The following is a 27,791-nucleotide window of genomic DNA, read 5'->3' as shown; positions in this document are numbered from 1 at the left end:
AGTCTGCTCCTGATGGCACAGAGAGAAAGCAGGAAAAAAGCACATAAATGACAAACACTCATGGCACTTGCATGAACCATAAGTGGGGCAATACTGAAAAGACCTTGGCTGGCTTCCAGACCCACCAGGCTGCTCTCTCCCTCTCCCTGCGCAACGCGACAGAGGGGGGAAGAAGGTGAAAAAGGCTGTGGGTCGAGGCAAAGCCAGGGGCATCACTTACCCGTTACTTTCACTGGAAAAACAGACTTGACTGGGGGAACATTCCTCAAACATATTGCCAATGAAAAATAGAGCAGGGTGGAGAGAAACAGCAAAAAAGCCCTTAAGATGCCTCCACCCCGTCCCCACGTCTTCTCCACAGCCTCAGCTTCCCTCCTTCATTCACGGCTCTTCTATTTCCCCCACCGCGCAGCAGCGCAGGGGGCTGCGGATGCGGGGGCTGCGGTCAGCACACACAAGTTTCCTTCTGCGCAAAGAGGGACTGCACCTGACCTGCTCACGAAGAAGCAGCCGGGTTTTGGCACCTTCCCCTGAACCCCTTGTCTCTGCCTCCCCAGACACACGTGCTCGGCCTTCAGACTCCGTGTTCTGTGCGTGACCTGGAACTCAGGGAGCTTGAACACCAAAGGAGCTGGACTCAGAGCTGCGCGACTGCCCCTGTGGCACCCCATCTCACAGCCGAGCAACATGCGGAGCCCCGTCCCTTCCCTTCCACACCCATTTGGCACGAGGTCTCAGGCCGTGCCTCACTGAGCACCAGGCCGAAGTGCACCTGGCCCTGGCCTGGACACGAGGAGCCTGCGTCCCGCCCCAGCCCCCAGCAAGACGGCACCATAAGGGGACCGATTCAGGGTCAGGGGCCCGCAGAGGCGGGCAGGCTTTCCTGGCCCTGTACTTAGAGCAAGAGGTGGGGGTGCGGGGGCAGAGGCTGTGTTTCAGCTCCCTGGGCACCTCTCTGCCCGGCCAAAGGCACCGCCTCTCAGCTGTAATGGGCTCTGGCTGGCAAGGGCAATCTGCTGCTCTGCAGTGCCCAGGGACACCCCCGGGAAGGCCAAGGTCTTCACCCTGACCCACGCAAGTACAGGCTGACACACGTGTGCTCATTCATGCCTGCACGGAACCAGGCAAACCTCTGCACACTTACAGAAAGACAGGAAATGGCAATGAGCGACCATCAGAGAGAGATGGGGGGAGCAAGAGGAAAGGATGTGCCGTGCCCTCTCCCATGGCAGTCCTGGGGCCAACGCAGATGAGAAGCATGGGAGCGGTGCCCCTTTCCCGACAACTGTGCCGCAAGCAAGCCCACAGGAATGAGCCAGGCGCACATCACCTCTCCGCATGGGATGCCACCAGCACTTGAGCTGCGTCTTCCTCCTGCGCCGGCACGTTCCTGTCCCGGAAATCCTTGGCCTTCTCATGCCGGCACTTAGAGCAGCCTTCATGTGGGAAAGCACGTGCCGTAAGCAAGGAAATGAAAAGGCAGCGGTGCAGGAAACCAGGACACAGCCCATACCATTAGGTGGGATGGTCTGCATTTGCCAGGAACTTGTCAGAAAATTATTACTTCCACAGAGGGTGCCTCTGGGCCCGAGGCAGTGCAGGACTGCTATAAAAGGCGGCCCGACTCTCTGCGCTCTCATGCGCTTCTCTTGCCCCCTTCTCCTTGGGAATCAGGTGCGTGTGAAGTCTCTTGCCCTCCTCCTTCCAGACCAGGTCTTTCCTCCATGGAGGGCTCAGCTCGTGTGGGCTGTGCTAGCCCCGGGCTGGGAGCTGCTTCTCACGGGAGAGGGAAGGGGGGAGAAGGTCTTCTGCAGAGAGAGCCTGGGACGTAGCTGAGGTGGCTCCTGGGCTTTCAGCTGGGCAGCGCGTGCTGGGCCAGGAGATGCGGTGGCCCCGCTGTGGTTGGGTGCAGTGCTGCTTCTCATGTTTCCCCGTTTCTGGCTTCCCCTGCCCTCTCTCCCAGGTGGACCTGCAGCCCCAAGCCATGTCCTGCTGCAACCCGTGCCAGCCCTGCCAGCCCTGTGGCCCGACCCCGCTGGCCAGCAGCTGCAACGAGCCCTGTGTCAGGCAGTGCCAGAGCTCCAACATCGTCATCCAGCCCTCCGCCGTGGTGGTGACCCTGCCCGGCCCCATCCTCAGCTCCTTCCCGCAGAACACCGCCGTGGGCTCCTCCACCTCCGCTGCCGTTGGCAGCATCCTCAGCTCTGAGGGAGTGCCCATCAACTCCAGGGGCTTTGACCTCTCCTGCATCACCAGCCGCTACTGCGGCAGCAGGTGTCGCCCCTGCTAAAGGTGCTGGCAACAGCTTTGGGCAAGAACCTTCAGGACCTCAGAACATGGACCGGAGATGGAGCTCCGTGCCATTGGCCCCTTCTTCCACTCAGCCTTTTTGCCCTCTTCCCTTTGCTGTCGCTGCCTCCCAGCACCAGCGTGGCTGGCACCTGTTGGCCTCCCTCCCTCTGCAGGGCAGGCAGACGGACACCCTGCAGGAGCTCCACCGCACCTCAGCGGCTGCCCCTGGCGCTGCCTCGGAGCCACCTCCTTTTCTTCTTTCGACTCATTAAAGTCGTGCTGCATCCAGGCCTGTGCCTCCGAGTCCTCCCTCCTTCTGTGGCAGCTCTCCCAGTCTGCCCGGGGAATAACGGGGGAGGAAGGGGAGGGTAGAACTGCCTGCAGTGTGTTCTCTTTGGTGCCTTTTCCCTTGGATCAGTGGAAAACATCCCTTGCTACTCCATAGCTAATGGTCATCGGTGAAATCATGGCTCCAAAGTGTGGCAGGAGTGGGAATGGGGAACAATAATACCTGGGGACAGCCCACAGCCTCATGCTTGCCTTCTTCTTGTCTCCGTTGACCGATCAAGGGTTCATGGCCGGCATACATGGGTACAGGCAGAAGAGACAGGTCCCTCACACAGTCCTTCAGTCCCTGGTAGGGCCCAGCTTCCGCCCAGACATGCAGGGTGGAGGGAATCCACAAGTTAGCATTGGTATCAGCCACACTCCGATGATGCAATCACATCCTTACTTTCTGCGTATTTCCACACTCCTTAAATCCTCTATTGCTCATTTCATGTTTCTGTCTTCCCTATGCAAACAATGTGTGTCTTCCCTGTTAATGTCAGCTTTTTGGTATTGTTTTCAGTAATAGTAAAATATTTCTTTTTATACCTTGGCCTTCAGCATGGGGTAATGGTTTATACCCCAGCATCCCTCAGGTATCCATTGTTTCTGTGTCCTGATTATTGCTCCTTGGGGACTGGCAGGGAAGTGGTTGGAGGGTGGTGTGTAATTGTACTGTGCATCACTTTTTTTTTTTTCCTACCTTTTGGGAATTATTAATCTCACCTTCTCTTTCCATTTCAATTGTTGTATTTGTTGTTCTTGTAGTGGTTGTTGTTATTATCATTATTATATTTTCTTTTAATTATTAAACTGTTCTTATCTCAAGCTATGAGCTTTACCTTTTTCCTGATTCTCCTCCCCATCTCATTGCCTGGTGAGGAGTGGGTGAGCAGCTGTGTGGTTGGGGTTAAACCCAACATGGGGCACTATAAAGCACTCCTATGGTTTAAGCCCAGCCAGCCACTAAGCCCCACACAGCCACTCACTCACTCACTCCTCCCACAGTGAGATGGAAGAAAGAATCCGAAGAGTAAAAGTGAGAAAACTCGTGGGTTGAGATTATGTTTAAAGGTAAAGCAAAAGCCGTGCGTGCAAGGAAGCAAAGCAAAGCAAACCAAGGGATTAATTCACAATTTCCGACTGCAGGCAGGGGCTCAGCCTTCCCCAGAAAAGCCAGGCTCCATCATGTATAACAGTTACCTGGGAAGACAAGCGCCGTCACTCCACACTTCCCCTCCTTCCTTCTTCTTCCCCCAGCTTTATATACTTAGCATGACAGCCTATGCTATGGAACAACCCTTGGCTAGTTTGGGTCAGCTGTCCCGGCTCTGCTCCCTCCCAGCTTCTTGTGCACCTGCTCACTGGCAAACATGAAAAGTCCTTGATTTTGAGTAAGGATTACTTAGCAACATCTACAGCATCAGTGTGTTATCAATACTATTCTTATACTAAATCCAAAATAAAGCATTGTGCCAGCTACTGAGAAGAAAATTGACTCTATCCCAGCCAAAACCAGGACAAACATGCACAAGGAGGTGGTGACAGTAGGCAGATCAGGATTGATGGAGGCAGAATCAGGGGACTCAGATCCCAGTAGTGTCAGCTCCCACCACCAGCACATCAGCAACCAGGTTTTTCCAGGTGATTTAGCCTTGGAATTTAATCCATCTGCTCATCACAGAGCAAGGAAAATTTCCTGAGCAGGTCTCAAACAGATGTGTAAGAGAAGAGGAGGGGTAACCACAAGTTTCTCCTGGGCATCTTGCAAAAATACACAGCTTATGCTCAACAATATTTACAGATGACAGCTAAACTTCTCTGCATCCACCACAATTCATTTTGTCAGCTTCCAACACAGCTGGTCTCCAAGGTCAGCTCTTTTTTCCACCAAGATGGAAACAGAGTGAACAGCTGATTTCTGTCAGGAAATTGGTGCACTGAGATTCCTCCCAGCAAAGCAATGGTGATTCCCCTGGGAGAGAGGAGAGCGATGAAAAGCAGTGGAGCAGACTGGGGTATGGGTGCTAATCCGGTTAAACAGAAAATCTTTCCCAGTCTAGGGCTGACGGGCTTTTTTCACATGCTGAGGGTTTGGCTGATGCCCAGGTGCATGGATAGGAAGAGATTTTCCTTCCTTGGGCTATTTTGGCTGGGAGATAAAACCATGAAAGCAGTCATGTCTCACAACAAAGGCTCTCTTCTGCAGCAGCATGCTCCAGAGGAGGCTGAGGGAGCAGTAAGAGCAGGACAAGCTGATCAGACACATCTTTTTAATATTCATTCCCATGCCACAGCTAGTTTCAGCTCAGGGGGGTTGATGAAGTCTGGTATGGTCCATGTGGCATCCCTCAAAAGCTCTCCTCCATGTCCAAGTACTCCTTGAAAGTGACAGTTTTATTGGACTATTTTGCTCTTTTACCAAGTCACTGGCTCTGAATTCAGACAGAAGTCACACCAGCATGCTGTTAATAACATTTGTCTGTGCTGCACAGGCTGGGGAGGTAGAGACCCAACCCCACCACCACCTCAACAGGCTATTGCTGGAAAAGCTGAGAACTGACCTACATGCACACAGTTCTGGGGAGGAAACCACTCCACGAGGAACATACACATATACCCTCTTTCTGTCTGATGCTGCATGCTGTGGGCACCAGTGTGGGCTCAGTGGTGAGACAGGTGGTGCTGTCCTGTAGCTTGGCATCGTTACACGGGGGAAAGCACCTGGAAGTTGTCCACAGACAGCACAGAGGAGAATCTCTCCCTGAATCTATGCAAAGTTTGGAGCTACCCATCCACAGCAGCATCTGAGAGGCCTGGGTCAGCAACTTCTTTTGCTCCAATCCTTGCCAGCCTGAAAGACACATCTCACCAAAGGCTGCAAGTCCCACCAAGGCTGCCAGAAAAAACTGGACTATGTCATGCTTTCACCTTTACATATTGCTTGCAGAGTTCCAAGAAAGGTTGAGCTGGGCTGGCTGGGAATCCCAAGAGATGGCCTAGAGAATGGAGGAAGCCAAGCAGCCTGGAAAATCTCTTCTAGGGTTGATGTTAGAAGAAGAAACGTTGAAACTCAGAAGTGCAGTCTGCCTCTCTTGGAAGAAAAAGACTGGTAACAACCAGAAAGGGCTGGGAGGGAGAGAGGAAAAAGGCCATGTCATGTCCTCACGTGTGGGAGCCCTTGGGTGACTGGTCAAGGATTACAGCGCTGAAAGGACCTTGGTCTTTCCTGTCAATGGGGCAGGAAACATACCCCTAGGAGTACCCCAGGCCAGTATTCCTAGTCTGCACATGACCCCTTCAGCAACTGGTGTGAGTGTTCTGCCTGCAATGACATGTTTCTGCCCCAGAAATTTTAGGAACTCTCATTCCACACTCAAACATCCATGAGGAAGTGAGCATGACATAAACAAGGAAATGAAAAGGCACAAGGAAACTGAAACACAGCCTGTATCATTACCTGGGATGTCTTACATTTCAGAAGAGCTTCTCAGAAAATTATTAACCCTGCTAGGACTATCTCTGGGCCTGGGGCAGTGCAGGACCAGTATAAAAAGCAAGTGTAGGTCCTTGCTTTGTCATCCACTTAACCCTCCTTCTTTTGGGAACCAGGTGAGTCTGAAGTCCCTTCTTCTGCTCCTACAGGATGAAGCCATGTCTCAGTGGACATGTCAGATAATACCTGCCCTGTCTGGGGCTTGGGACTAACTGTGAGGGGAAGCAGGGAAAAGATCTAGCATGGAAGGAGGCTGGGTATGGGTTGAGGGTACTCTTGGCTAGGAAAGAGTGTTTCTGGGCCTGGCTCCTTTTGCTCAGTGCCCAGGGGGACAGGCAAGAGCTGAGGGGTCCCCCCTGCACGGTCTCCAACTCCCCAGCCAGTATGTGCCTCAGTTCCCTCATGGTGGGTGGACGGGCTGCTCCTTACGTGCCCCTGTACTCCTCGCTACCCTCTCTCCCAGGTGCACCTCCAGCCCCAAGCCATGTCCTGCTGCAACCCGTGCCAGCCCTGCCAGCCCTGCGGCCCGACCCCGTTGGCCAGCAGCTGCAACGAGCCCTGTGTCAGGCAGTGCCAGAGCTCCAACATCGTCATCCAGCCCTCCGCCGTGGTGGTGACCCTGCCCGGCCCCATCCTCAGCTCCTTCCCGCAGAACACCGTTGTGGGCTCCTCCACCTCCGCTGCCGTTGGCAGCATCCTCAGCTGTGAGGGAGTGCCCATCAGCTCCGGGGGCTTTGACCTCTCCTGCATCACCAGCCGCTACTGCGGCAGCAGGTGTCGCCCCTGCTAAAGCCACTGGTGACTTCCCACAGGAAGGACCCCAGGAACCTAAGATATGATCTGGTCTGAGGACACAGTGTTGGGTCATCACTTTGAGAGGGACTGAGCATCCCTGGCTCCACATGCAAAGGCAAGCAGGAAGAGATGTGCCTGAGCTGTCTGAAAGCATAACCCTTGTCTGACTTGACTACTTCTCACTCTTTTTTTCTCTGTTGTCTCCTTCTCTCCTGGGCCATGGGTTTTTCCAAAGCCATCCATGTAGGTATCTGCTGTCCTCCTGCCTTTGTGCTGTAGGCAGTTTGGCACCCTTTGTGAACTCCACCCTGGCCCCAGCACATGGTCTCTTTGAAGATCTGGTACTCCCTGCATCATAACCTCCACTTATTTACCTCATTTCCCTCCTTTAAATCATAAAAATTCTGCTGCAACCCAACTTGAGCCTCTGTGTGATACTTCTCTTTCAGGATGTTCTCTCAAACTACTCAGGAACAAAAGCATTGTTCTGGTCAAAGGAACACAATGACAGGGCACCCTTCACTGGGAAGGGGGAGAAGGGGTTGTGGCACACTGCCCTAGGAAGCTCTGTGCAGTGTCCTTTGGGCCTGTGGAAGATGTTGCCAGCTGCCCAAATGACAGTGGCCACCAAGGACTGCCTAGGTCAGCCTCTGCCCAGAAAGGCCCCTTCAGGCTGGGAGTGTGTCCTGGACATGGGAAACCTGTCTTCTGCTGACCTCTAGTGGGGAACGGGGGGGGGCGGGGGGGAGGGGTGCTGCAGGAGGTTATAGCGTAGGTTGCAGCTACACAAGCTACTGGGGAAGACAGTTCCTCCTGCTCTGAGTGGAGCTGTGATGGAGCAGTAGGCTGAGACAGAAGACTGGATGGAAAGACAGCAGGAGTGGAATTGGGTGAATGGCCTCAGGAACTGCCCCCAAGCAGGACCACAGCCAGACACATGGGCACGGGTGGAAGGGACAGGGACCCGGGCAGCACACAGAAAGTGCAAATGCCAGAAGAGTAAGTCTGCCTTGTGAGGGCCCTATCCTGGAAAAAAAGGAATGTCTGTGAAAGGAGAGGAGAGGGGAGTGGGGAGTGGAGGGAAATGCAAAGCAAGGCAAGAGCCCTAGATAACAGTGCAATACATCATCATGCAGGAGGAAAGCAGCGCTGCTCGGCATAAGTGTGTACTCAGACAAAGATGCTGCTGGTCTGGCTGCACGCTGGGTGGCCAGAGAAGTTCACCGGGGAGCCTTTGGCCCCTGACAGGGATGGCTGTGAGGGTCGTGTCCTTGGCCGCCTCCATCATCTCCTTCAACCTGGGAACTGCCGGTCCAGCCCTGGGAACTGTCAGCAGCTTCCTACCTGCCTATCTGAGGTGCACGGCTCCCCGTGGACAACCTGGCACGGAGTTTTGCAAGAGGCGGCGGTTTACAGGCAGGTAGGATTGCCTGCGGGATGTTCAGGGCTCTGATGACCAGCAGGATTTTGAGAGGTCGAGCTGTGGCCTGGCTGCACCAGTTGGAGGCTCCCAGCACTGGAAAAACTGTTTCTGGTACTGGGGAGCCTGGGGCCCAGCACAGGTGGCTGCTTGATTCCCTTCGTTTGGCTGAGCGAGCGGTTTAACCACGAGGCGATGCGAGCAGAAAGGGTCCCTGGGGCAGAGGAGTGGGAGCCCAGGCAGCCCTCAGAGCACTTTGTTCCACCCTTTGGGCTGAAGTTTGGAGCTAGTTTTGAGGTGGCAGCGGGAGGAGAACGCTCGAGCTGGCAACCTTCAGCTTCCTGGCAGCTCCCTGGGCACTCTGGTGGAGGCAGGGCGTGACGCGGTCCAGGTTTCCTGGGCAACCTCAGTGGCACTGGCAGGGGCTGGTGCCACAGGGGCATCAAGCTGGGGAGCAGCAGGGCGGTGGGTCACTGGGACTGGAGGGGGAAGAGGGGAGGCCTGACCCTCTGGCAAAACCCGGAGCTATCTTACCCGGAGGGCAGAGGCCTTAGATGGCAAAGGATGGGAGGCATGTTGCGAGCAATGGGCATGAACGGGGGAACAAGGCTCTGCACACCTGCCGCAGGGAGAGAAGCCCCCATGAGACAAGAGCCACCTGCCAGGAAAGGCTCGCAGGTGCTGCTGGATGCAGGAGCAGCTCCCAGTGCCACTGCCACCAGCCAGTGTGGCCGGGGCCGTGGGCTTCTCGCTCGGGCACTGGTTGCGCACCCCATCATCTGCAGGGTGTGCTCCAAGGCTGAGGAGGGCATCTGTGCGCAGGGGTGCAGCAAGGCAAGCCCTGACGCTGCTGACTCTGCAGGAGCCAGGGACATCTTCCTCGGCTGCAACGGGCGGTGTCTTGGAAGGAGGCCGCTGCCTGTGTCTGACCCCCCTTCCTCCGGGAATGCCCATGGCTCTCCTTCATCCCTGCAAGCTCTCCCCAGAGCGACACCTTCCTTTCTGCCAGCTGGGGAGAGCATCCGGAGAGAGAAGGACCACGTGGAGGCCCAGGCTGCAATGCATCAGAGCTTTAATGAGTTGAAAGAGGGAAAGGAGGTCCTCTGCGTGGGTGCTACGGTGCAGGGAGCACTAGGAGCAGCTAGGAGTCTTTGCCACTTGGCCAGGGTGGAGCTCGCACCAGGCGTCTGCCTGCGCACCTGCCTGTCCCCGAGAGAGAGAGGGGCAGCAGGTCCTTCCTCAGATGGAGCTTAGCAGGCGATCACAGCCCAGGGGAGCAGAAGACAACAGCAAAAAGAGAGAGAAAGAAGAGAGGGAGAAACAGGCAAGTCAGACAAGGGCCATGTTTTCAGAGGGCCCAGGTGCACCTCTTCCTGCTTTCCTTTGCAGGTGGAGCCGGGGATGCTCAGTCCCTCTGAAAGCAACGGCCAGGATCTCCGTACTCAGTCCATTACCATCTTCTGTGTTCCTGGGGGTCCCTCTGTGTGGCTGCCTGCGGAAGCTTTAGCATGGAGGACATCTGCTGCCGCAGTAGCGGCTGGTGATGCAGGAGAGGTCAAAGCCCCCGGAGCTGATGGGCACTCCCTCACAGCTGAGGATGCTGCCAACGGCAGCGGAGGTGGAGGAGCCCACAATGGTGTTCTGCGGGAAGGAGCTGAGGATGGGGCCGGGCAGGGTCACCACCACTGGAGAAGGCTCGATGACGATGTTGGAGCTCTGGCACTGCCTGCAACAGGGCTCGTTGCAGCTGCTGGCCAGTGGGGTCGGGCCGCAGGGCTGGCAGGGCTGGCACGGGCTGCAGCAGGACATGGCTTGGGGCTGGAGGTGCACCTGGGAGAGAGGGTAGCGAGGAGTACAGGGGCACGTAAGGAGCAGCCCGTCCACCCACCACGAGGGAGCCGAGGCACATACTGGCTGGGGAGTTGGAGACCGTGCGGGGGGGGCCCTCACCTCGTTGCCTGTCCCCCTGGGCACCGAGCAAAGGGAGCCAGGCCCAGGAACGCTTTTTCCTAGCCAAGAGCCCAAGAGCCCCCTCAACCCAGCCCCAGCCCCTCTCCACACCAAACCTTCCCCCTGCTTCCCCTCCCAGGACAGGCTGCCCCAAGGCCTGGTACAGGACAGAGCTTCCAACTCACTTGCTTCCAAAGGAGAAGAAGGGGAGCAAAGTGGATGAGAGAGTGAAGAGCCTCAATGCCTTTTATACTGGCCCTGCACTGCCCCAGGTCCAGAGGAAGCCTCTGCGGAAGTAATAATTTTCTGAGAAACAAATCTGAAATGCAAAACACCCAGCTAATGATACGGGCTGTGTTTTGGTTTCCTGCATGGCTGCCTTTTCATTTCCTTGTTTGGCCGTACCCACTCCCCCTTGAAGGCTCCTTTTCAGTGCTGGGGTGGGAGGCCCCAGGATTTCTGGGACAGGAGCGCATCAGTGCCAGCGGAAGATGAGTCCCAAGTGCCGGAGGGGTCGCGTGCAGGCTGGGGACATTGGCCTGCGGCACTCGTGTGGGCTTGTTTGTGGTCCCATCGGCAGGAAGGGCCCTGCTGCTCCCAGCCCTGCAGTGCTTGCCTGGATGCCAAAGGGCTCCCAAGCGGGATGATGTGCCGCGTCACCTTTCTCCCACCCCCCAAGGTCTCTCTGATGGTCACTGGCCATTGCCTCTGCAGGCGGGTGGTCAGCCCTGCTGCTTTTGACACTTTCTCCCAGTGCTGCTCTGGGGAGGCCTTGGTGCCCCTGCTGGGCCTTCTGCGCTCTCTTGGCTCTCTCTTGTGGTCCTCTACCAACACCAACAGATTATATGGTATAAAACCAGAGTGGTACTCACCAGGATGTATGAGGATGGTGGGAGAACGGGGAGCTTGCAATTGCAGCAAGTTTCTTTCAGAAGCAGGGGGGTGGGATGGAGAAGGAGAGGTTGTACTGGCAGTGGAGAAGGATCTATATACTGGATGGGAAACATGCAGCAGAGGGAAGGGAAGGGAAGGGAAGTAACAACTATATCTGGAGTTACTCTGATGAAACAAATAATTTGCAGCCAGCATGTGTGATTGCCTTGATCACAGTGTACAATGGCTTCCATGGTGAAGAGATGGCTGCTCTGGAGTTGCAAGGTGCTGCAACCCAGCTCAGGCTTCTTTGGGACTTGGTTGACAGTGGTGGAAAGGCAAGACATTGGGAATAGTAGGCAGATCGTCAATGACGTCCCACAGGGAACAGTTGTCTGTACCATATAATCAATCACCATCAATTTTAGCGACAATCTCCTAGAAGAATAGTTCTTCCTCTTCAATGACTTCTCCATAACTTTTCTTATCATAACCCCAGTTGCCGTCCCAGGAAGTGAAGGGGTCATGGAAAACTCCGAGCAAATGGCAGTGTTTTTGACCAGAGTCTTGTCTCTGTACAGCAACTGGCAAGCATCGTTACAGCTCTCTTGCCTTGTGAGCTGTCCTTTGTGGCCAGATGGACTTTCCTCACCAAGTGGTCTCACTGATTGTAGTGTTAGGTTCCCACAGAATCCTACCACCTTCTGCTTTTTTTGGGTCCAGATCAGTGGGTTGAGCAGAGGCAGCAACAGTACTGTTGGAAACAGACATTCCTCTGTCCTGGGAGAGGCAGGTAGCGGGTTGGGTGAAGATGCAAAGAACAGCACAATCATAGCCAAGTGGGAAATGCCTTGCATCTCTCTTCTCATATATGCTGCCAAGTTTCATCAGAGTTACTTGTTTCATCAGAGTAACTCCAGATATAGTTGTTACTTCCCTTCCCTTCCCTTCCCTCTGCTGCATGTTTCCCATCCAGTATATAGATCCTTCTCCACTGCCAGTACAACCTCTCCTTCTCCATCCCACCCCCCTGCTTCTGAAAGAAACTTGCTGCAATTGCAAGCTCCCCGTTCTCCCACCATCCTCATACATCCTGGTGAGTACCACTCTGGTTTTATACCATATAATCTGTTGGTGTTGGTAGAGGACCACAAGAGAGAGCCAAGAGAGCGCAGAAGGCCCAGCAGGGGCACCAAGGCCTCCCCAGAGCAGCACTGGGAGAAAGTGTCAAAAGCAGCAGGGCTGACCACCCGCCTGCAGAGGCAATGGCCAGTGACCATCAGAGAGACCTTGGGGGGTGGGAGAAAGGTGACGCGGCACATCATCCCGCTTGGGAGCCCTTTGGCATCCAGGCAAGCACTGCAGGGCTGGGAGCAGCAGGGCCCTTCCTGCCGATGGGACCACAAACAAGCCCACACGAGTGCCGCAGGCCAATGTCCCCAGCCTGCACGCGACCCCTCCGGCACTTGGGACTCATCTTCCGCTGGCACTGATGCGCTCCTGTCCCAGAAATCCTGGGGCCTCCCACCCCAGCACTGAAAAGGAGCCTTCAAGGGGGAGTGGGTACGGCCAAACAAGGAAATGAAAAGGCAGCCATGCAGGAAACCAAAACACAGCCCGTATCATTAGCTGGGTGTTTTGCATTTCAGATTTGTTTCTCAGAAAATTATTACTTCCGCAGAGGCTTCCTCTGGACCTGGGGCAGTGCAGGGCCAGTATAAAAGGCATTGAGGCTCTTCACTCTCTCATCCACTTTGCTCCCCTTCTTCTCCTTTGGAAGCAAGTGAGTTGGAAGCTCTGTCCTGTACCAGGCCTTGGGGCAGCCTGTCCTGGGAGGGGAAGCAGGGGGAAGGTTTGGTGTGGAGAGGGGCTGGGGCTGGGTTGAGGGGGCTCTTGGGCTCTTGGCTAGGAAAAAGCGTTCCTGGGCCTGGCTCCCTTTGCTCGGTGCCCAGGGGGACAGGCAACGAGGTGAGGGCCCCCCCCGCACGGTCTCCAACTCCCCAGCCAGTATGTGCCTCGGCTCCCTCGTGGTGGGTGGACGGGCTGCTCCTTACGTGCCCCTGTACTCCTCGCTACCCTCTCTCCCAGGTGCACCTCCAGCCCCAAGCCATGTCCTGCTGCAGCCCGTGCCAGCCCTGCCAGCCCTGCGGCCCAACCCCGCTGGCCAGCAGCTGCAACGAGCCCTGTTGCAGGCAGTGCCAGAGCTCCAACATCGTCATCGAGCCTTCTCCAGTGGTGGTGACCCTGCCCGGCCCCATCCTCAGCTCCTTCCCGCAGAACACCGTTGTGGGCTCCTCCACCTCCGCTGCCGTTGGCAGCATCCTCAGCTGTGAGGGAGTGCCCATCAGCTCCGGGGGCTTTGACCTCTCCTGCATCACCAGCCGCTACTGCGGCAGCAGATGTCCTCCATGCTAAAGCTTCCGCAGGCAGCCACACAGAGGGACCCCCAGGAACACAGAAGATGGTAATGGACTGAGTACGGAGATCCTGGCCGTTGCTTTCAGAGGGACTGAGCATCCCCGGCTCCACCTGCAAAGGAAAGCAGGAAGAGGTGCACCTGGGCCCTCTGAAAACATGGCCCTTGTCTGACTTGCCTGTTTCTCCCTCTCTTCTTTCTCTCTCTTTTTGCTGTTGTCTTCTGCTCCCCTGGGCTGTGATCGCCTGCTAAGCTCCATCTGAGGAAGGACCTGCTGCCCCTCTCTCTCTCAGGGACAGGCAGGTGCGCAGGCAGACGCCTGGTGCGAGCTCCACCCTGGCCAAGTGGCAAAGACTCCTAGCTGCTCCTAGTGCTCCCTGCACCGTAGCACCCACGCAGAGGACCTCCTTTCCCTCTTTCAACTCATTAAAGCTCTGATGCATTGCAGCCTGGGCCTCCACGTGGTCCTTCTCTCTCCGGATGCTCTCCCCAGCTGGCAGAAAGGAAGGTGTCGCTCTGGGGAGAGCTTGCAGGGATGAAGGAGAGCCATGGGCATTCCCGGAGGAAGGGGGGTCAGACACAGGCAGCGGCCTCCTTCCAAGACACCGCCCGTTGCAGCCGAGGAAGATGTCCCTGGCTCCTGCAGAGTCAGCAGCGTCAGGGCTTGCCTTGCTGCACCCCTGCGCACAGATGCCCTCCTCAGCCTTGGAGCACACCCTGCAGATGATGGGGTGCGCAACCAGTGCCCGAGCGAGAAGCCCACGGCCCCGGCCACACTGGCTGGTGGCAGTGGCACTGGGAGCTGCTCCTGCATCCAGCAGCACCTGCGAGCCTTTCCTGGCAGGTGGCTCTTGTCTCATGGGGGCTTCTCTCCCTGCGGCAGGTGTGCAGAGCCTTGTTCCCCCGTTCATGCCCATTGCTCGCAACATGCCTCCCATCCTTTGCCATCTAAGGCCTCTGCCCTCCGGGTAAGATAGCTCCGGGTTTTGCCAGAGGGTCAGGCCTCCCCTCTTCCCCCTCCAGTCCCAGTGACCCACCGCCCTGCTGCTCCCCAGCTTGATGCCCCTGTGGCACCAGCCCCTGCCAGTGCCACTGAGGTTGCCCAGGAAACCTGGACCGCGTCACGCCCTGCCTCCACCAGAGTGCCCAGGGAGCTGCCAGGAAGCTGAAGGTTGCCAGCTCGAGCGTTCTCCTCCCGCTGCCACCTCAAAACTAGCTCCAAACTTCAGCCCAAAGGGTGGAACAAAGTGCTCTGAGGGCTGCCTGGGCTCCCACTCCTCTGCCCCAGGGACCCTTTCTGCTCGCATCGCCTCGTGGTTAAACCGCTCGCTCAGCCAAACGAAGGGAATCAAGCAGCCACCTGTGCTGGGCCCCAGGCTCCCCAGTACCAGAAACAGTTTTTCCAGTGCTGGGAGCCTCCAACTGGTGCAGCCAGGCCACAGCTCGACCTCTCAAAATCCTGCTGGTCATCAGAGCCCTGAACATCCCGCAGGCAATCCTACCTGCCTGTAAACCGCCGCCTCTTGCAAAACTCCGTGCCAGGTTGTCCACGGGGAGCCGTGCACCTCAGATAGGCAGGTAGGAAGCTGCTGACAGTTCCCAGGGCTGGACCGGCAGTTCCCAGGTTGAAGGAGATGATGGAGGCGGCCAAGGACACGACCCTCACAGCCATCCCTGTCAGGGGCCAAAGGCTCCCCGGTGAACTTCTCTGGCCACCCAGCGTGCAGCCAGACCAGCAGCATCTTTGTCTGAGTACACACTTATGCCGAGCAGCGCTGCTTTCCTCCTGCATGATGATGTATTGCACTGTTATCTAGGGCTCTTGCCTTGCTTTGCATTTCCCTCCACTCCCCACTCCCCCAAAGTTCTTCACCCCCTCATCATTCAAAGAGTATTCCTGAATATGTGAAGGATCCCAAGGCTGATGGAGTCTTGCCCAGCCAAGGAACTCCTCTCCTTCAAATCCACACCAGAACTGCACCCCACTGGAGGTGTCCTGGTCTCAGCACATAAGGGCCAAGCACTACAGGCTGTTCCTGGGGCTTCTGGTCAGCAGCAGACCAGGGATCTGAAGCAGGGGCACAGCACAGCGACCCTACCAGGCCATCCTACGAGAGGTGAACATCATTAATGTACTGCTGGATCCACACTGAGCCAAGAGCTCTGAGTTCCTGCCCCAAACCACTGCCCAGATTTTTGTCTCCAGCCTTCCAGTTCCTGCTGCAGAGTCAGGAACTTGTTGCCTTCTCCAGGATCACCTGGATCGTGGAGCCTTTCACTGTGCAGTAATTGACTCCCACCTTTTCCAGATTCCGTGGAAAAGACCACTGTCAGTCAGCAGAAGGGACTAGTCATGGTGGAGGAAAGAGGCACCTTCAAGACCACCTGCTCTTATCAGATATGCTGCTTTCGTGCCATGCTCTGGTACCAGCAGAAGGGAGCTCAAACACTGCCTCTGCTCTCATATCGCAGAGCAGCTGGCCCCAAGCAGAGCAGCCAACTCACCACACAGCTGAGCACCATGGGGAAATACAAGCTCCAGTGGCTGGAGGAATTTGAGGTCTCTGATGCTGTTTTGTCCTTCTGTGCTGTCCATGACACCCTAGTGCAGGGAGCTTCCTCTGCTGGGAAAAATTGCGGAAAAGGGAGGAGGTGTTCCTGTCCAGGGTTGAGCTCTGGGGCCAGGTCTCCCCTGGCTGCGCTATTTTACCTCCACAGCCAGGCATGTCCAGACAATGAACCTCTTTCTGAAAATGGTCACTCTTCAGAGCATGGCCAAAGCGTGAGAAAGCCTATATGGTGGAAATGATCTCTCTCCACATCCCAGGACAGGACCACACTTACTGTAGCTACACAGGGCTATTTTGACCTGGTCTCTGCAAAATCCACAGACCAAAAGAAACTAGTAAAGTATCCTCCAAGTCCAGCCTCTGTATCAAAAACTTTTGACTTCTGCAGAGGACATTTTCCCATAACACAGAAAAAAGGGATTGTCCCTATGTGGATCATCTATGCAGAAAAAAAGGTGTGCAGTTTCCGTGGCAAGTGGACCCTCAACTCATAAGACAGTGGATATACCATGGCATGGAAAGGGTTGCCAGATGTGGACCAAGTTATCCTGGTGCACTAGAGAAACACTGACACACTGTGTGCATTTTCCTTCCATAGAGTTTCAGGTTCACCATGGATGTCATCCAGAGTAAAACCCCTTTTGCAGCTGCAATATTATCAGCCTGCTGGTCTAGAAAAAGGCAGAGAAGTTTAGAAAGCAGAGAGTAATCCAGTGACTGAGCACACACAACGCACGGCTATGTCAGCAATCACTGAAAAACAATCCCCAGACACATCCTTCCAGAATGAACCTTGAGCAACATCTTTCTCACTGTGCATATTGAACAGGCAACTGCCTGAGAAAGATGACACAGAGACATGGGCTGGGATGCAGCAGAACTTTAATGAGTCAAAAGAGGGAAATAAGGTCACCCTGAGTGAAGGTCCCAGTGCAGGGAGCACCAGGGGCAGAAAGGAGTCTGCAGCCCTCAGCTAGGCAGAGATGCTGCCAGCTGTCCATCTGCCTGCCCACAGAGGGAGCAGGGCCAGCTGGCCACCCCCCAGGCTGCCTTTCTGGTACTCGCAGCTGAGGAGACCACAAGAGAACAAGGACACAGGGGGCAAAAGAAAGAGTGGAAGCCCATGAAGGGCAGACACGGGCTGTGCTTTCTGAGAGCCCAGGCTGGCCTTGTCCTTTTGCAAGGGGTGCTGGGGTTGCTCAGCCCCTCTGGAAGCAACAAGCCGATGCTCCGTCCCCAGTGCGGTACCATCGTGTGGGTCCCTGGGTGCCTTCTAACCCAGGGCCATGGCCAGCAGCTTTAGCAGGGGAAGCACCTCCTGCCGCAAATGCCGCTGCCCAAGCCAGAGAGGCTGAAGCCCCCGGAGTTGATGGGCACTCCCTCAGAGCTGAGGATGCTGCCAACGGCAGCGGAGGTGGAGGAGCCCACGGCGGTGTTCTGCGGGAAGGAGCTGAGGATGGGGCCGGGCAGGGTCACCACCACGGCGGAGGGCTGGATGACGACATTGGAGTCCTGGCACTGCCTGACACAGGGCTCGTTGCAGCTGTTGGCCAGCGGGGTCGGGCCGCAGGGCCGGCAGGGCATGCACGGGCTGTAGCAGGACATGCTTCAAGGCTGGAGGTGCACCTGGGAGAGAGAAGCAGGGGAAATCAAAGCACAGAGGATGGTTGAAGAGCAGCCTGTCACCCTACAATGAGGGAGACCCCTTCCCTCAGAGCAAAAGTGCCCCACCGACATTGACAAAGCCCAGGGAGGTCTCAACCTAGCTCATAGCTCAGGAGACCCCTCAGCCAAATCTCAGCCCTTCTCCATGCCACACCTTCTGCTCCTTTTCCCTCTCCCATGGCAAGCAGCCTCAAAACACAGCACAGGACAAAGGGTAGGTATGTGCTGAGAAATCCCAGAGGAGGAGGAGGCGGAGGAAGAGGAGGTTAAGAGTCAGGCATGGGATGAAGACAAAAAGCGCCTCAAACTCACCTTGTTCACAAGGAGATGGAGGCGAGAGAAGTGGATGAGAGAGTGAGGAGAAGGGCCTGCTTTTATACTGCTTCTGCACCGCCCCAGGCGCACAGTCACTGCACGCGGACAGTAATTTTCCAGCAGGCTCATCTCCAAAGCAAAACATCCAACCTGCAATTGCACAGGTTGTGTTTTGGCTTCCGTCAAAGCCGTCATTTCATTTCCTCATCTCAGACATGCCCACTATGCCACAGAGGCTCCTTTCAAGTACCATGATGAGAAGCTCAAAGGACGTGCTGATTAGGATCATGCTAGTACAGGCAGAAGATGTGCCTCCAAGTGCTGGAGAGGTGTTGCATAGGCAGCAAACACAGGTGCGGGGAAATCTGGTGAGGTTGTTTACAGCCCATGTCTTCTCCCTCCCTACCTAGCACTCTGCTCATTCCAGCAGTTACTGGTCATTGCATCTACAGGCAGGTAGGCTGTGCTGCTCATTTAAAAGAACTTTGCCCAAGGAAAGTTTCTTCTGGGAAGAAATTTGCCAGATTATTGGCAAAGTCATCCTCTCTCATGGCTCTCTGGGGGTCCCCAACCATTACCATCAGCAGTGTTGCAGAAGGAGAATGTTGCCCACTCAAAGTCTGTGATTCCTCAACAACCCTTATAGATTCGGGTCCCTCAAAACCACCATAGGAACACAGTACAGTGCCTTATTCCTCCTACTCTCCTCACACCACCACGCAGTTTCGTTGCACACTTTAGACCCTGACCAAAAGGCCTAGGCGCTCTTGCAATACAGACTGACTGCCCTGCAAGCCACTCAAGCTCTGGGAGAGCTGGCAAGGTCATGTTGGGTGTAATGGCTGCTGGGGCTGCCTGGAGCTGTGTACATGGGTACAGCCCAGAACTTGAAGATGGATTTCCTGGGGCAGGGGTGGAACTGCCCTGTGTGGGACACAAAAATGCAGACAGCACACACTCCCAGCTTGTGCACCAAACCAAAAAGCTGACACAGCCAACCCAAAATTAGAGTGTGACTGGCTGTGGGTAGGGAGAGTCTATCCCAGGAAGCCTGCCTACTGCAGGCATCGCCTTGCCCTCCTGGGACGCGTCCCAGCTGCCTCCATGTCTGCAGGGCAGGGAAGAGCATCACCTCCTCGATGTAGTCTCAGGGTTGGTTTTATACCCAGGGCCCCTCTGAGTACATCCCCTCACTGAGCAGAGGGGCACATCCCCAGGCACATGGCACTGCAGGGTCCTGACAGTCCTTGCTCATTGGGAAGTGGAGGGAAGCTTCCCTGCTTCGCCAGTGGTGTTGTCCTCCACTCTAAGGAGGCCTTTGGGATGTGTGAAAGGAGACATACTAAAGCCCTTATGCTGAAAGGGGATGCATTCCCTGAGATCCAGGAATGAATCGTAGCTGGTAGGGACATGTATTCTGAAAACCTTTATTTCCCTCCATGGAGCATTCAGGAGAGCTCCTCACCACAGCCTGGTCTCTATTGTCAAGAATTAGTTTCACATAACTCCTGTCTCCAAGTGAAACTGCCCCATTCAGCCTTTGCCCAAACCTCCCTTTGGCTGGTTCCCGACCTGAAACAATATATTCTTGTTGCCCTCCAAAGGATTTGCGCGGTTCAATGTCTGGTGGGCTTTGGCTTTCCGAAGACCAGCCCTGCGTACTCGGGCAGCTTGGCAAATGTTCTCCCCAGAGCAAAGGGCATCAAGAGGAACACGGCTGAAACCATTGGCACAGCCCGGCTGCCTGGAGACGCCATGGCTAGTGACCGTGGGAGCGAGCGGAGGCAGAGGGAAGAGAGAGAAGCACACGGCACGTCCTTAAAACGAGGAGTCTGCGGGTGCTTGCTGACACGTGCGGCGTGGAGCACAGCTGGGCCTCTTCCTGCCAAGGGAGCTGCAAACACTCGCACTTCACTGCCCCAAGCCAACATCCCCTGCCTGCGCGGGACTCCTCCACCACTGAGGAGCCATCCTCTGCCCACGCTGACACAGTCCTGCCCAGGATACCCCTGGGCGTCTCATCCCAGCACATGAAAGGCACTTGCACAGCAGAGCAAGCATGTCAGAAATGAGGAAATGAAATGGCAGCACTGACGGAAACCAAAACACAACATGTGCCATTAGGTAGGACATTTTGCTTTGGAGGTGAGCCTGCTGGAAAATTACTGCCCGCGTGCAGTGACTGTGCGCCTGGGGTGGTGCAGAAGCAGTATAAAAGCAGGCCCTTCTCCTCACTCTCTCATCCACTTCTCTCGCCTCCATCTCCTTGTGAACAAGGTGAGTCTGAAGACCTTTCTCCGCCTCCTCCTCCTCTGGGATTTCTCGGCACAGAGCTGCTGGTTTCTCCTACCGTGGGTCCTGGAGCAGCTTTCATGGCACAGGGAATGGGGCTGAAGTTGTGGCGTGGGGAGCGGCTGGGTCTCGGTTGAGGTGTCTCCTGAGCTATGGGCTAGGTGGGAAGGTGCCTGGGCTTGGTCCCTCACGGCAGGGCACTTTTGGGCCATAGGGAAGAAGCAGCCCCTGTGCCTCCCTACACAGCCTCCAGCTCTCGTCTCCAGCTCGTGCCTTGGCTCCCTCGTTGTGGCATGACAGGCTGCTCCTCACCCAGCCCCCATGCCCTGCTTCTCTCTCCCAGGTGCACCTCCAGCCCCAAGCCATGTCCTGCTACAGCCCGTGCATGCCCTGCCGGCCCTGCGGCCCGACCCCGCTGGCCAACAGCTGCAACGAGCCCTGTGTCAGGCAGTGCCAGGACTCCAATGTCTTCATCCAGCCCTCCGCCGTGGTGGTGACCCTGCCCGGCCCCATCCTCAGCTCCTTCCCGCAGAACACCGCCGTGGGCTCCTCCACCTCCGCTGCCGTTGGCAGCATCCTCAGCTCTGAGGGAGTGCCCATCAACTCCGGGGGCTTCAGCCTCTCTGGCTTGGGCAGCGGCATTTGCGGCAGGAGGTGCTTCCCCTGCTAAAGCTGCTGGCCATGGCCCTGGGGAAGACCATTCTTTTGTGGTCTCCTGTGCTGCAAACACCACAAAGGCCACCTAGGAAGCACCTTCTGGCCTTGTTCCCTCTTCGGGGCAGGCAGATGGACACCTGGTGGCATCTCTGCAAGAGCCATTGGGCAGACATGAATTCTGTTGTTCCCTGTGCTTGGGCCTCCACTCACATCAACCCCACTTCCTTTTTTTGATTCATTAAAGTTCTGCTGCATCCCATACTATGCTTTATTGTCATCATTTTCTCTGCAGATATCCTGCCAACATGTCCGGGGAAAGATATGTTTCTTAGGGGTGGTCCTGCCGTGATTTTTAACAAAGGCTTGCTTTGAGTGTACTTAGCGTGACCCTCTGTTATCTGAATTTCTCTGCCTAGCTGAGGCTGGAAGAATTACCTCACACAGTTCAACAACCATAGCTCTCAAAAGCTGCTTCTGGGTTTCCCACCAAAGCATTAATTTCTCAACGCTCATCAAGATGTTTACTGCAGCCTTTCATCCCCAAGCAAGTGCTCTAGTCCTCTCTCCATCCTGTCCATTCTGCACTGAACTCACTCCGCTTAGTCAAGGTCCTTCTTGCATTACAGCCCCAAAGATGACATAGTGTTCTAGATTGTGTCTGGTGGGTGCTGAGCAGAGTGGGATGATCATTCCCATCCATCTCCTGGCTACACCTCTGGTCATATAGTCCAGGATCTTGATGACAGCCCTTGGTGTCCAGGAACAGTGCTGAGTGCCACACCTCTTTTGATGGGATCACTGCAAAAGCATCTTTTCCTGGCCCTGCTTTTGTGCTGTTGCTTAGCATTGGCTGAAGGATACGTGGGGAGACATAGCTGGTTGCTGCCAAGCCAGTTGTTGATCTGGGCTCTACCTACATTTTTATTGCCAGGTGTGATGTTCTACAGCATGTCACAGCTCTTTCATCATTTTTGGTCAACCATTCCGTGGTCATGTCCTGCCTGAGCCTCCTTCTCCAGCACAGCAGCAACAAGGGCAAGAGGAATTGCTACCCCCCATCGCCCTCATTTTTCTTCACCCCACCTGAATAATTCCCAGACGCCTGTGGGGTTGCTGCCCTCCCACAGCCTAGGCTCCTCAACTGACATCAGCAGTGGCCACACACATCTCTGAAGCAAGTGCACTGAGGCCAAGAAGGTATATCTGGGCAAAGGCTCAGCAAAGCTGGGCCTGATGGCCATGTGTCTGGAGGAGTCATGGATGACTTCCTCTCCTGAAAGTGACAGTGCCCCCAACAGGGCCACTATGCTGTGTCCCTCCGTCCCCTCCTTTTGTGAGCAGTAAAGGCTCCCCATGCATCCTCAGGACTATGCCCTCATCACCCTTTGTGCTGCAGCCTCCACAGAGGGAAGGACCATGCAGATGCAATTAACAACTGTGCTTGCTGTGGGTTGATATTGTCTGGCTGCCAGGTGATGGGGATTCAGTTGTAAGTTGAGTTAAGACAGACAAGAAATATTGCAATACACCCATATCAATTGGTTGTCAATTGCTCACCTCTCAGTGTCTGTTATGGGTCACAGGTTCTCCCGCTTGTCTCAGCTACATTGGACACCAGCTGTTGTAGTCGTAGTCCAACTCAGCCTCACAGCAGGTACCAATTGTTGCAGCACAAACAAACTAGCTGGCTGCAACAAGGCTTTACCGTGGGTCAGATTCTACCATCCATGCTGTTTCTCCTTCCTCCAGAAGTCAGACCACACCACTCCTCCTCCAACCAGCCTCTCTCCCACACGCCTCAGGGCTATTTAACCACTTAGCAGGATGAGCTGCAGCTGCACATCGTCCATGACAATAACCCACTGCCTTTGAGACAAGGCCACAGCTGCGTATTATCAATGATAACCAACCCACTGCCTTCATTCCTTTACAGAGGATGTGACAACGTTCGCCCTCCCATTTTACCCACCAAAACTGCATGTCCTGTGCAGGTTCATTGACTTTGCTTCATTTCGTGGCAAATCCACCTTTCAGAAGAGTCAGAATTATTCTTTTGCCCTGCTCAAACACTTCTGCTTTCTTGACCCACATGATGGGGTAACTAAACAGCAACTAAACTGACAGCCTTCTTGCATGGCCCCTTAGCAGTTGTCTTCCCTCTCAGTTCATGTGCATACACAAGATTCCAGTTTAAAAGTGGGCTCACCATCCCCCTTCCCCTGCTCACACAGGAAGAATCAGAAAGGGACATGGAGCGTGGTCCTGGTCTTCCTTTCCCCCTGACCACAGCAGGAGGGGATTGGCTCTGTGGGGCACTCTTCACAGCTGAGGTGTTGGCCTGTGAAGACACGGAGGGAGAGAGATTTTCTTCAAAATTTCAGACAGGAAGATGCTCTCTCCACAGTTAATGTATCTAAACCTGGGCAATATGTTGCTGCCAAGCTGTTAAAGTATGACACAGGTGCATTTTGGACAACCATATATACAGAGCATTATCTAGACCTTCGGAGACCTTGTTGTCATTGAGATCATGGTAGATGACTTCCAGCACCACTAATTCTCTCAAGTACTTGATGCCTTCCTAAGTGGTAGTCCACCTTCCTTGCTAAACCACAAAATCTTCCTTGAACAGATATCTTGCTCTCACACTTGACAGGAGACGCCTCCCAAGACTGTATTTCATTGCCTCTTTTCCAATTCCACAATCAGCTCCCCAGTCCCTAGCGAGGGATCTCAGCTGTTGGGCTTCCTTACCTTCCAGTTCCTGACCATTGACCCCACTCTCCCAGCACTGGAGTTGCCAGGCAGTCATCTGCTTACCTGTCTGATGCCTGTACTCTTTCCACCAGAACTCTTTCCACCAGAACTCCCCAGGTTCTCTCAAGGTCAGGGACTGGGTACTTCGTCTCTTGAGTGATTTCTCTCACTTCTTCCTCCCATTTCTTTGCTGAAGTACCTGCTTACCCATCAGACTCTTCCTCCTCCTCACTCCCTTACTAATCAATGACATAGACCCATTGACTTCATTGTCTGCTATTTCTTTTTCACTACTGCAGCAATTACTGTAGGTGGTGTTTGGTTCCTTGTCTCAACCATGGTGTTCTCAGATGGGGTTTAAGTCTCTGCCTCAACTGCCATGTTCTTAATTGTAGTTTGGATGCCTGGCTCAATCATGGCATTCTTGGAGGTAGTTTGGGTCCTTGTCTTAACCACTATCCTCTGATAGTACTGAATCGTGGCTTGACAGACTCACTGCAAGCCCCAGTACCACGCTAAAAGCAGCTGGTTTTCAAGCAGTTGTCACCCAGGCAACAATCACCTCAGGGCATGTTTCACTGTTGCTGCACCCAAAAGTTGCCTCCTCTTACACCAGCCTGACATCAGATTCTGCAAACCCCACATTAAGCCAACAGTGTTAATTAGGTAACATTAAATACCTCACATTAGGGTGAATAAGGACCTCAGGAGCCTGCACAACGAAACAACTCACAGCAGTCCTAGACTGGAAGAGGGTGTATTTCCTCACCCTCTCCAGTAGATAGCTCCCCCAGCACAGTAAGGGCGTCAGTGCCAGGGCAAAGCCATAGTCTTTGGTTCTGTGAATGTATTCCCAGGCTTAGCAAAATAAAGAGATAAAGGGTGCAGCAAGTGCACTCTTAAACTCACACAAAAGCATGCCAGTTAGTAACTACTACAGCTATACCATGCTCAATTCGAAACTGCTGATGTCCCGAGTCCCATGGTGAACACCAAAAAGATTGTGGTGAGTTGACCTTGTCTGGCTGCCAGGTGCCCACCAAGGCGCTCTATCACTGCCCTTCCTCAGAGAGAAAGGGGGGAGAAAATAAGATTAAAACCAGATGGGTCGAGATAAAGGTAGTTGAACGAAGTAAAGCAGGGAAAATGTGTGGAAATGAAGCAAAGCAAAAGGACTTATTCTCTACTTCCCATCAGCAGGCAATGTCCAGCCACTCCTGCGAAGCAGAGCACAATGCACTTAGCAGTTGTTTCAGAAAAGAAACTCCCTAATAATGAATGTCCCCTGATGCTCACTGATCTTTCTCTTAGAATGTATTGCTGACCATGATGTCATATTGTATGGACTATCCCTTTGGTCAGTCTGAGTCAGCTGTCCTGCCTGTGTCCCCTCCCAGTCTCTTGTCCACACCCAGCCTACTTGCTATTTGGGGAATGGGTTGGATTGACAAGGTTGCTGCTTAGCAAACACTGTCCAGCAAAACCCAAACCACGTATGTGTTCTCAAGACCATTCTACCTAAAACTACAAAGAACCAGGTAACTGGTTCTTAACAAAACAACTTCAGTCAATCCCAGGAAGACCCTCTACGATGCTTCTAGTAATCGCTTCACATTTATTTCCAACAGACCCCTCACAGAACCATCCTGAATGTGCTGGGCGATCATCTGCCTGAGAAAGATGACACAGAGACATGGGCTGGGATGCAGCAGAACTTTAATGAGTCAAAAGAGGGAAATAAGGTCACCCTGAGTGAAGGTCCCAGTGCAGGGAGCACCAGGGGCAGAAAGGAGTCTGCAGCCCTCAGCTAGGCAGAGATGCTGCCAGCTGTCCATCTGCCTGCCCACAGAGGGAGCAGGGCCAGCTGGCCACCCCCCAGGCTGCCTTTCTGGTACTCGCAGCTGAGGAGACCACAAGAGAACAAGGACACAGGGGGCAAAAGAAAGAGTGGAAGCACATGAAGGGCAGACACGGGCTGTGATTTCTGAGAGCCCAGGCTGGCCTTGTCCTTTTGCAAGGGGTGCTGGGGTTGCTCAGCCCCTCTGGAAGCAACAAGCCGATGCTCCGTCCTCAGTGCGGTACCATTGTGTGGGTCCCTGGGTGCCTTCTAACCCAGGGCCATGGCCAGCAGCTTTAGCAGGGGAAGCACCTCCTGCCGCAAATGCCGCTGCCCAAGCCAGAGAGGCTGAAGCCCCCGGAGTTGATGGGCACTCCCTCAGAGCTGAGGATGCTGCCAACGGCAGCGGAGGTGGAGGAGCCCACGGCGGTGTTCTGCGGGAAGGAGCTGAGGATGGGGCCGGGCAGGGTCACCACCACGGCGGAGGGCTGGATGAAGACATTGGAGTCCTGGCACTGCCTGACACAGGGCTCGTTGCAGCTGTTGGCCAGCGGGGTCGGGCCGCAGGGCCGGCAGGGCATGCACGGGCTGTAGCAGGACATGGCTTGGGGCTGGAGGTGCACCTGGGAGAGAGAAGCAGGGGAAATCAAAGCACAGAGGATGGTTGAAGAGCAGCCTGTCACCCTACAATGAGGGAGACCCCTTCCCTCAGAGCAAAAGTGCCCCACCGACACTGACAAAGCCCAGGGAGGTCTCAACCTAGCTCATAGCTCAGGAGACACCTCAGCCAAATCTCAGCCCTTCTCCATGCCACACCTTCTGCTCCTTTTCCCTCTCCCATGGCAAGCAGCCTCAAAACACAGCACAGGACAAAGGGTAGGTATGTGCTGAGAAATCCCAGAGGAGGAGGAGGCGGAGGAAGAGGAGGTTAAGAGTCAAGCATGAGATGAAGACAAAAAGCGCCTCAAACTCACCTTGTTCACAAGGAGACGGAGGCGAGAGAAGTGGATGAGAGAGTGAGGAGAAGGGCCTGCTTTTATACTGCTTCTGCACCGCCCCAGGCCCACAGTCACTGCACGCGGGCAGTAATTTTCCAGCAGGCTCACCTCCAAAGCAAAATGTCCTACCTAATGGCACATGTTGTGTTTTGGTTTCCGTCAGTGCTGCCATTTCATTTCCTCATTTCTGACATGCTTGCTCTGCCGTGCAAGTGCCTTTCATGTGCTGGGATGAGACGCCCAGGGGTATCCTGGGCAGGACTGTGTCAGCGTGGGCAGAGGATGGCTCCTCAGTGGTGGAGGAGTCCCGCGCAGGCAGGGGATGTTGGCTTGGGGCAGTGAAGTGCGAGTGTTTGCAGCTCCCTTGGCAGGAAGAGGCCCAGCTGTGCTCCACGCCGCACGTGTCAGCAAGCACCCGCAGACTCCTCGTTTTAAGGACGTGCCGTGTGCTTCTCTCTCTTCCCTCTGCCTCCGCTCGCTCCCACGGTCACTAGCCATGGCGTCTCCAGGCAGCCGGGCTGTGCCAATGGTTTCAGCCGTGTTCCTCTTGATGCCCTTTGCTCTGGGGAGAACATTTGCCAAGCTGCCCGAGTACGCAGGGCTGGTCTTCGGAAAGCCAAAGCCCACCTGGTGTTCGATCAGGCAAGGCACGTGGAGGGCACTGAGGAGATCTTCTTCCACAGAGGTCAGCAGCAAGGCTTGGCCAAAGTCAGCTGCAGCGCTGAATGGGGCAGCTTCACCGGGCACAGGGGTTACAGGCAAGGCGGAGGTGCTGCGGGGGTTCGTGGCCTTGGTCTTCAGGTTTTCAGATTCAGTGATGTTGAACCTAGAGGCTTTCTGCATGCAAACATGACACTATCCACCTCTTTAAGCATTGTAATTGTTTTATGGAAAATACAGTTAAGGACTTACAGTGATAAGCAGAGACAGCTTTGGGACAGGCTGGCAAGGTTATTTCTTCCTCCTGTGCAGACCAAGTCATCTGGAAAGCCATCTGAGCTCCTGGCAAGAGCTGCTGTCGAGGGACCGGGCCTCTGCCATTCCTTGGCAAGTCTGGGGCAGGGAGAGTCTTACCCACAGTCGAGGAGGATCCGGTGTGGGGACATTTAAACCGATTGGAGAGACACGAGT

The 27,791-nt window shown here is 54.9% G+C and overlaps 5 protein-coding genes and 2 pseudogenes across 5 annotated transcripts; 4 read left to right on the top strand and 3 right to left on the bottom strand.

The window, feature by feature from the left end:
• Nucleotides 1-1,662: 1,662 nt before the first annotated feature.
• Nucleotides 1,663-2,580, top strand: LOC129782632 (feather keratin Cos1-2-like). Its single transcript, XM_055789983.1, has 2 exons — nt 1,663-1,680; nt 1,964-2,580. Exon 2 carries the CDS (start codon nt 1,985-1,987, stop codon nt 2,288-2,290), a length of 306 nt encoding a protein of 101 aa, XP_055645958.1. The 5' UTR covers nt 1,663-1,680; nt 1,964-1,984; the 3' UTR covers nt 2,291-2,580.
• Nucleotides 2,581-6,220: 3,640 nt separating this feature from the next.
• LOC129782634 (feather keratin Cos1-2-like) lies at nt 6,221-6,905 on the top strand. The gene is made up of 2 exons (XM_055789991.1): nt 6,221-6,231; nt 6,579-6,905. The coding sequence occupies exon 2, from the start codon at nt 6,600-6,602 to the stop codon at nt 6,903-6,905; it is 306 nt and encodes a 101-aa protein (XP_055645966.1). The 5' UTR covers nt 6,221-6,231; nt 6,579-6,599.
• A 2,928-nt stretch (nt 6,906-9,833) lies between these two features.
• On the bottom strand, nt 9,834-11,407 carry LOC129782628 (feather keratin Cos1-2-like). Its single transcript, XM_055789971.1, has 2 exons — nt 11,368-11,407; nt 9,834-10,141 (listed from the first exon to the last, which is right to left on the bottom strand). Exons 1-2 carry the CDS (start codon nt 11,405-11,407, stop codon nt 9,834-9,836), a joined length of 348 nt encoding a protein of 115 aa, XP_055645946.1.
• Nucleotides 11,408-11,678: 271 nt separating this feature from the next.
• LOC129782668 (feather keratin Cos1-2-like) lies at nt 11,679-13,765 on the top strand (annotated as a pseudogene).
• A 3,600-nt stretch (nt 13,766-17,365) lies between these two features.
• LOC129782667 (feather beta keratin-like) lies at nt 17,366-18,408 on the bottom strand (annotated as a pseudogene).
• Nucleotides 18,407-21,081, top strand: LOC129782666 (feather beta keratin-like). The gene is made up of 3 exons (XM_055790097.1): nt 18,407-18,487; nt 20,244-20,396; nt 20,755-21,081. The coding sequence occupies exons 1-3, from the start codon at nt 18,407-18,409 to the stop codon at nt 21,079-21,081; spliced, it is 561 nt and encodes a 186-aa protein (XP_055646072.1).
• Nucleotides 21,082-25,958: 4,877 nt separating this feature from the next.
• Nucleotides 25,959-27,503, bottom strand: LOC129782665 (uncharacterized). The gene is made up of 3 exons (XM_055790096.1): nt 27,156-27,503; nt 26,637-26,789; nt 25,959-26,285 (listed from the first exon to the last, which is right to left on the bottom strand). The coding sequence occupies exons 1-3, from the start codon at nt 27,501-27,503 to the stop codon at nt 25,959-25,961; spliced, it is 828 nt and encodes a 275-aa protein (XP_055646071.1).
• Nucleotides 27,504-27,791: the final 288 nt, after the last annotated feature.

This window comes from Falco peregrinus, chromosome 18 (genome assembly GCF_023634155.1).
Source record: "Falco peregrinus isolate bFalPer1 chromosome 18, bFalPer1.pri, whole genome shotgun sequence".
NCBI lineage: Eukaryota > Metazoa > Chordata > Aves > Falconiformes > Falconidae > Falco > Falco peregrinus.
This window is presented reverse-complemented; position numbering and strand designations above follow the sequence as displayed.

Coding starts and splice junctions, on each gene's coding strand:
- LOC129782632 (XM_055789983.1), top strand. CDS start 1,985: ATGTCCTGCTGCAACCCGTGCCAGCCCTGCCAGCCCTGTGGCCCGACC.
- LOC129782634 (XM_055789991.1), top strand. CDS start 6,600: ATGTCCTGCTGCAACCCGTGCCAGCCCTGCCAGCCCTGCGGCCCGACC.
- LOC129782628 (XM_055789971.1), bottom strand. CDS start 11,407: ATGGAAGCCATTGTACACTGTGATCAAGGCAATCACACAT. Junction 10,142..11,367: donor TGATCAAGGCAATCACACAT/GCTGGCTGCAAA, acceptor TCCAGCCCCAAG/CCATGTCCTGCTGCAGCCCG.
- LOC129782666 (XM_055790097.1), top strand. CDS start 18,407: ATGCTAGTACAGGCAGAAGATGTGCCTCCAAGTGCTGGAGAGGTGTTG. Junction 18,488..20,243: donor CACAGGTGCGGGGAAATCTG/GTGAGGTTGTTT, acceptor ATGTGCCATTAG/GTAGGACATTTTGCTTTGGA. Junction 20,397..20,754: donor TCCATCTCCTTGTGAACAAG/GTGAGTCTGAAG, acceptor TCTCTCTCCCAG/GTGCACCTCCAGCCCCAAGC.
- LOC129782665 (XM_055790096.1), bottom strand. CDS start 27,503: ATGCAGAAAGCCTCTAGGTTCAACATCACTGAATCTGAAAACCTGAAG. Junction 26,790..27,155: donor GGCTGCCTGGAGACGCCATG/GCTAGTGACCGT, acceptor ATGTGCCATTAG/GTAGGACATTTTGCTTTGGA. Junction 26,286..26,636: donor TCCGTCTCCTTGTGAACAAG/GTGAGTTTGAGG, acceptor TCTCTCTCCCAG/GTGCACCTCCAGCCCCAAGC.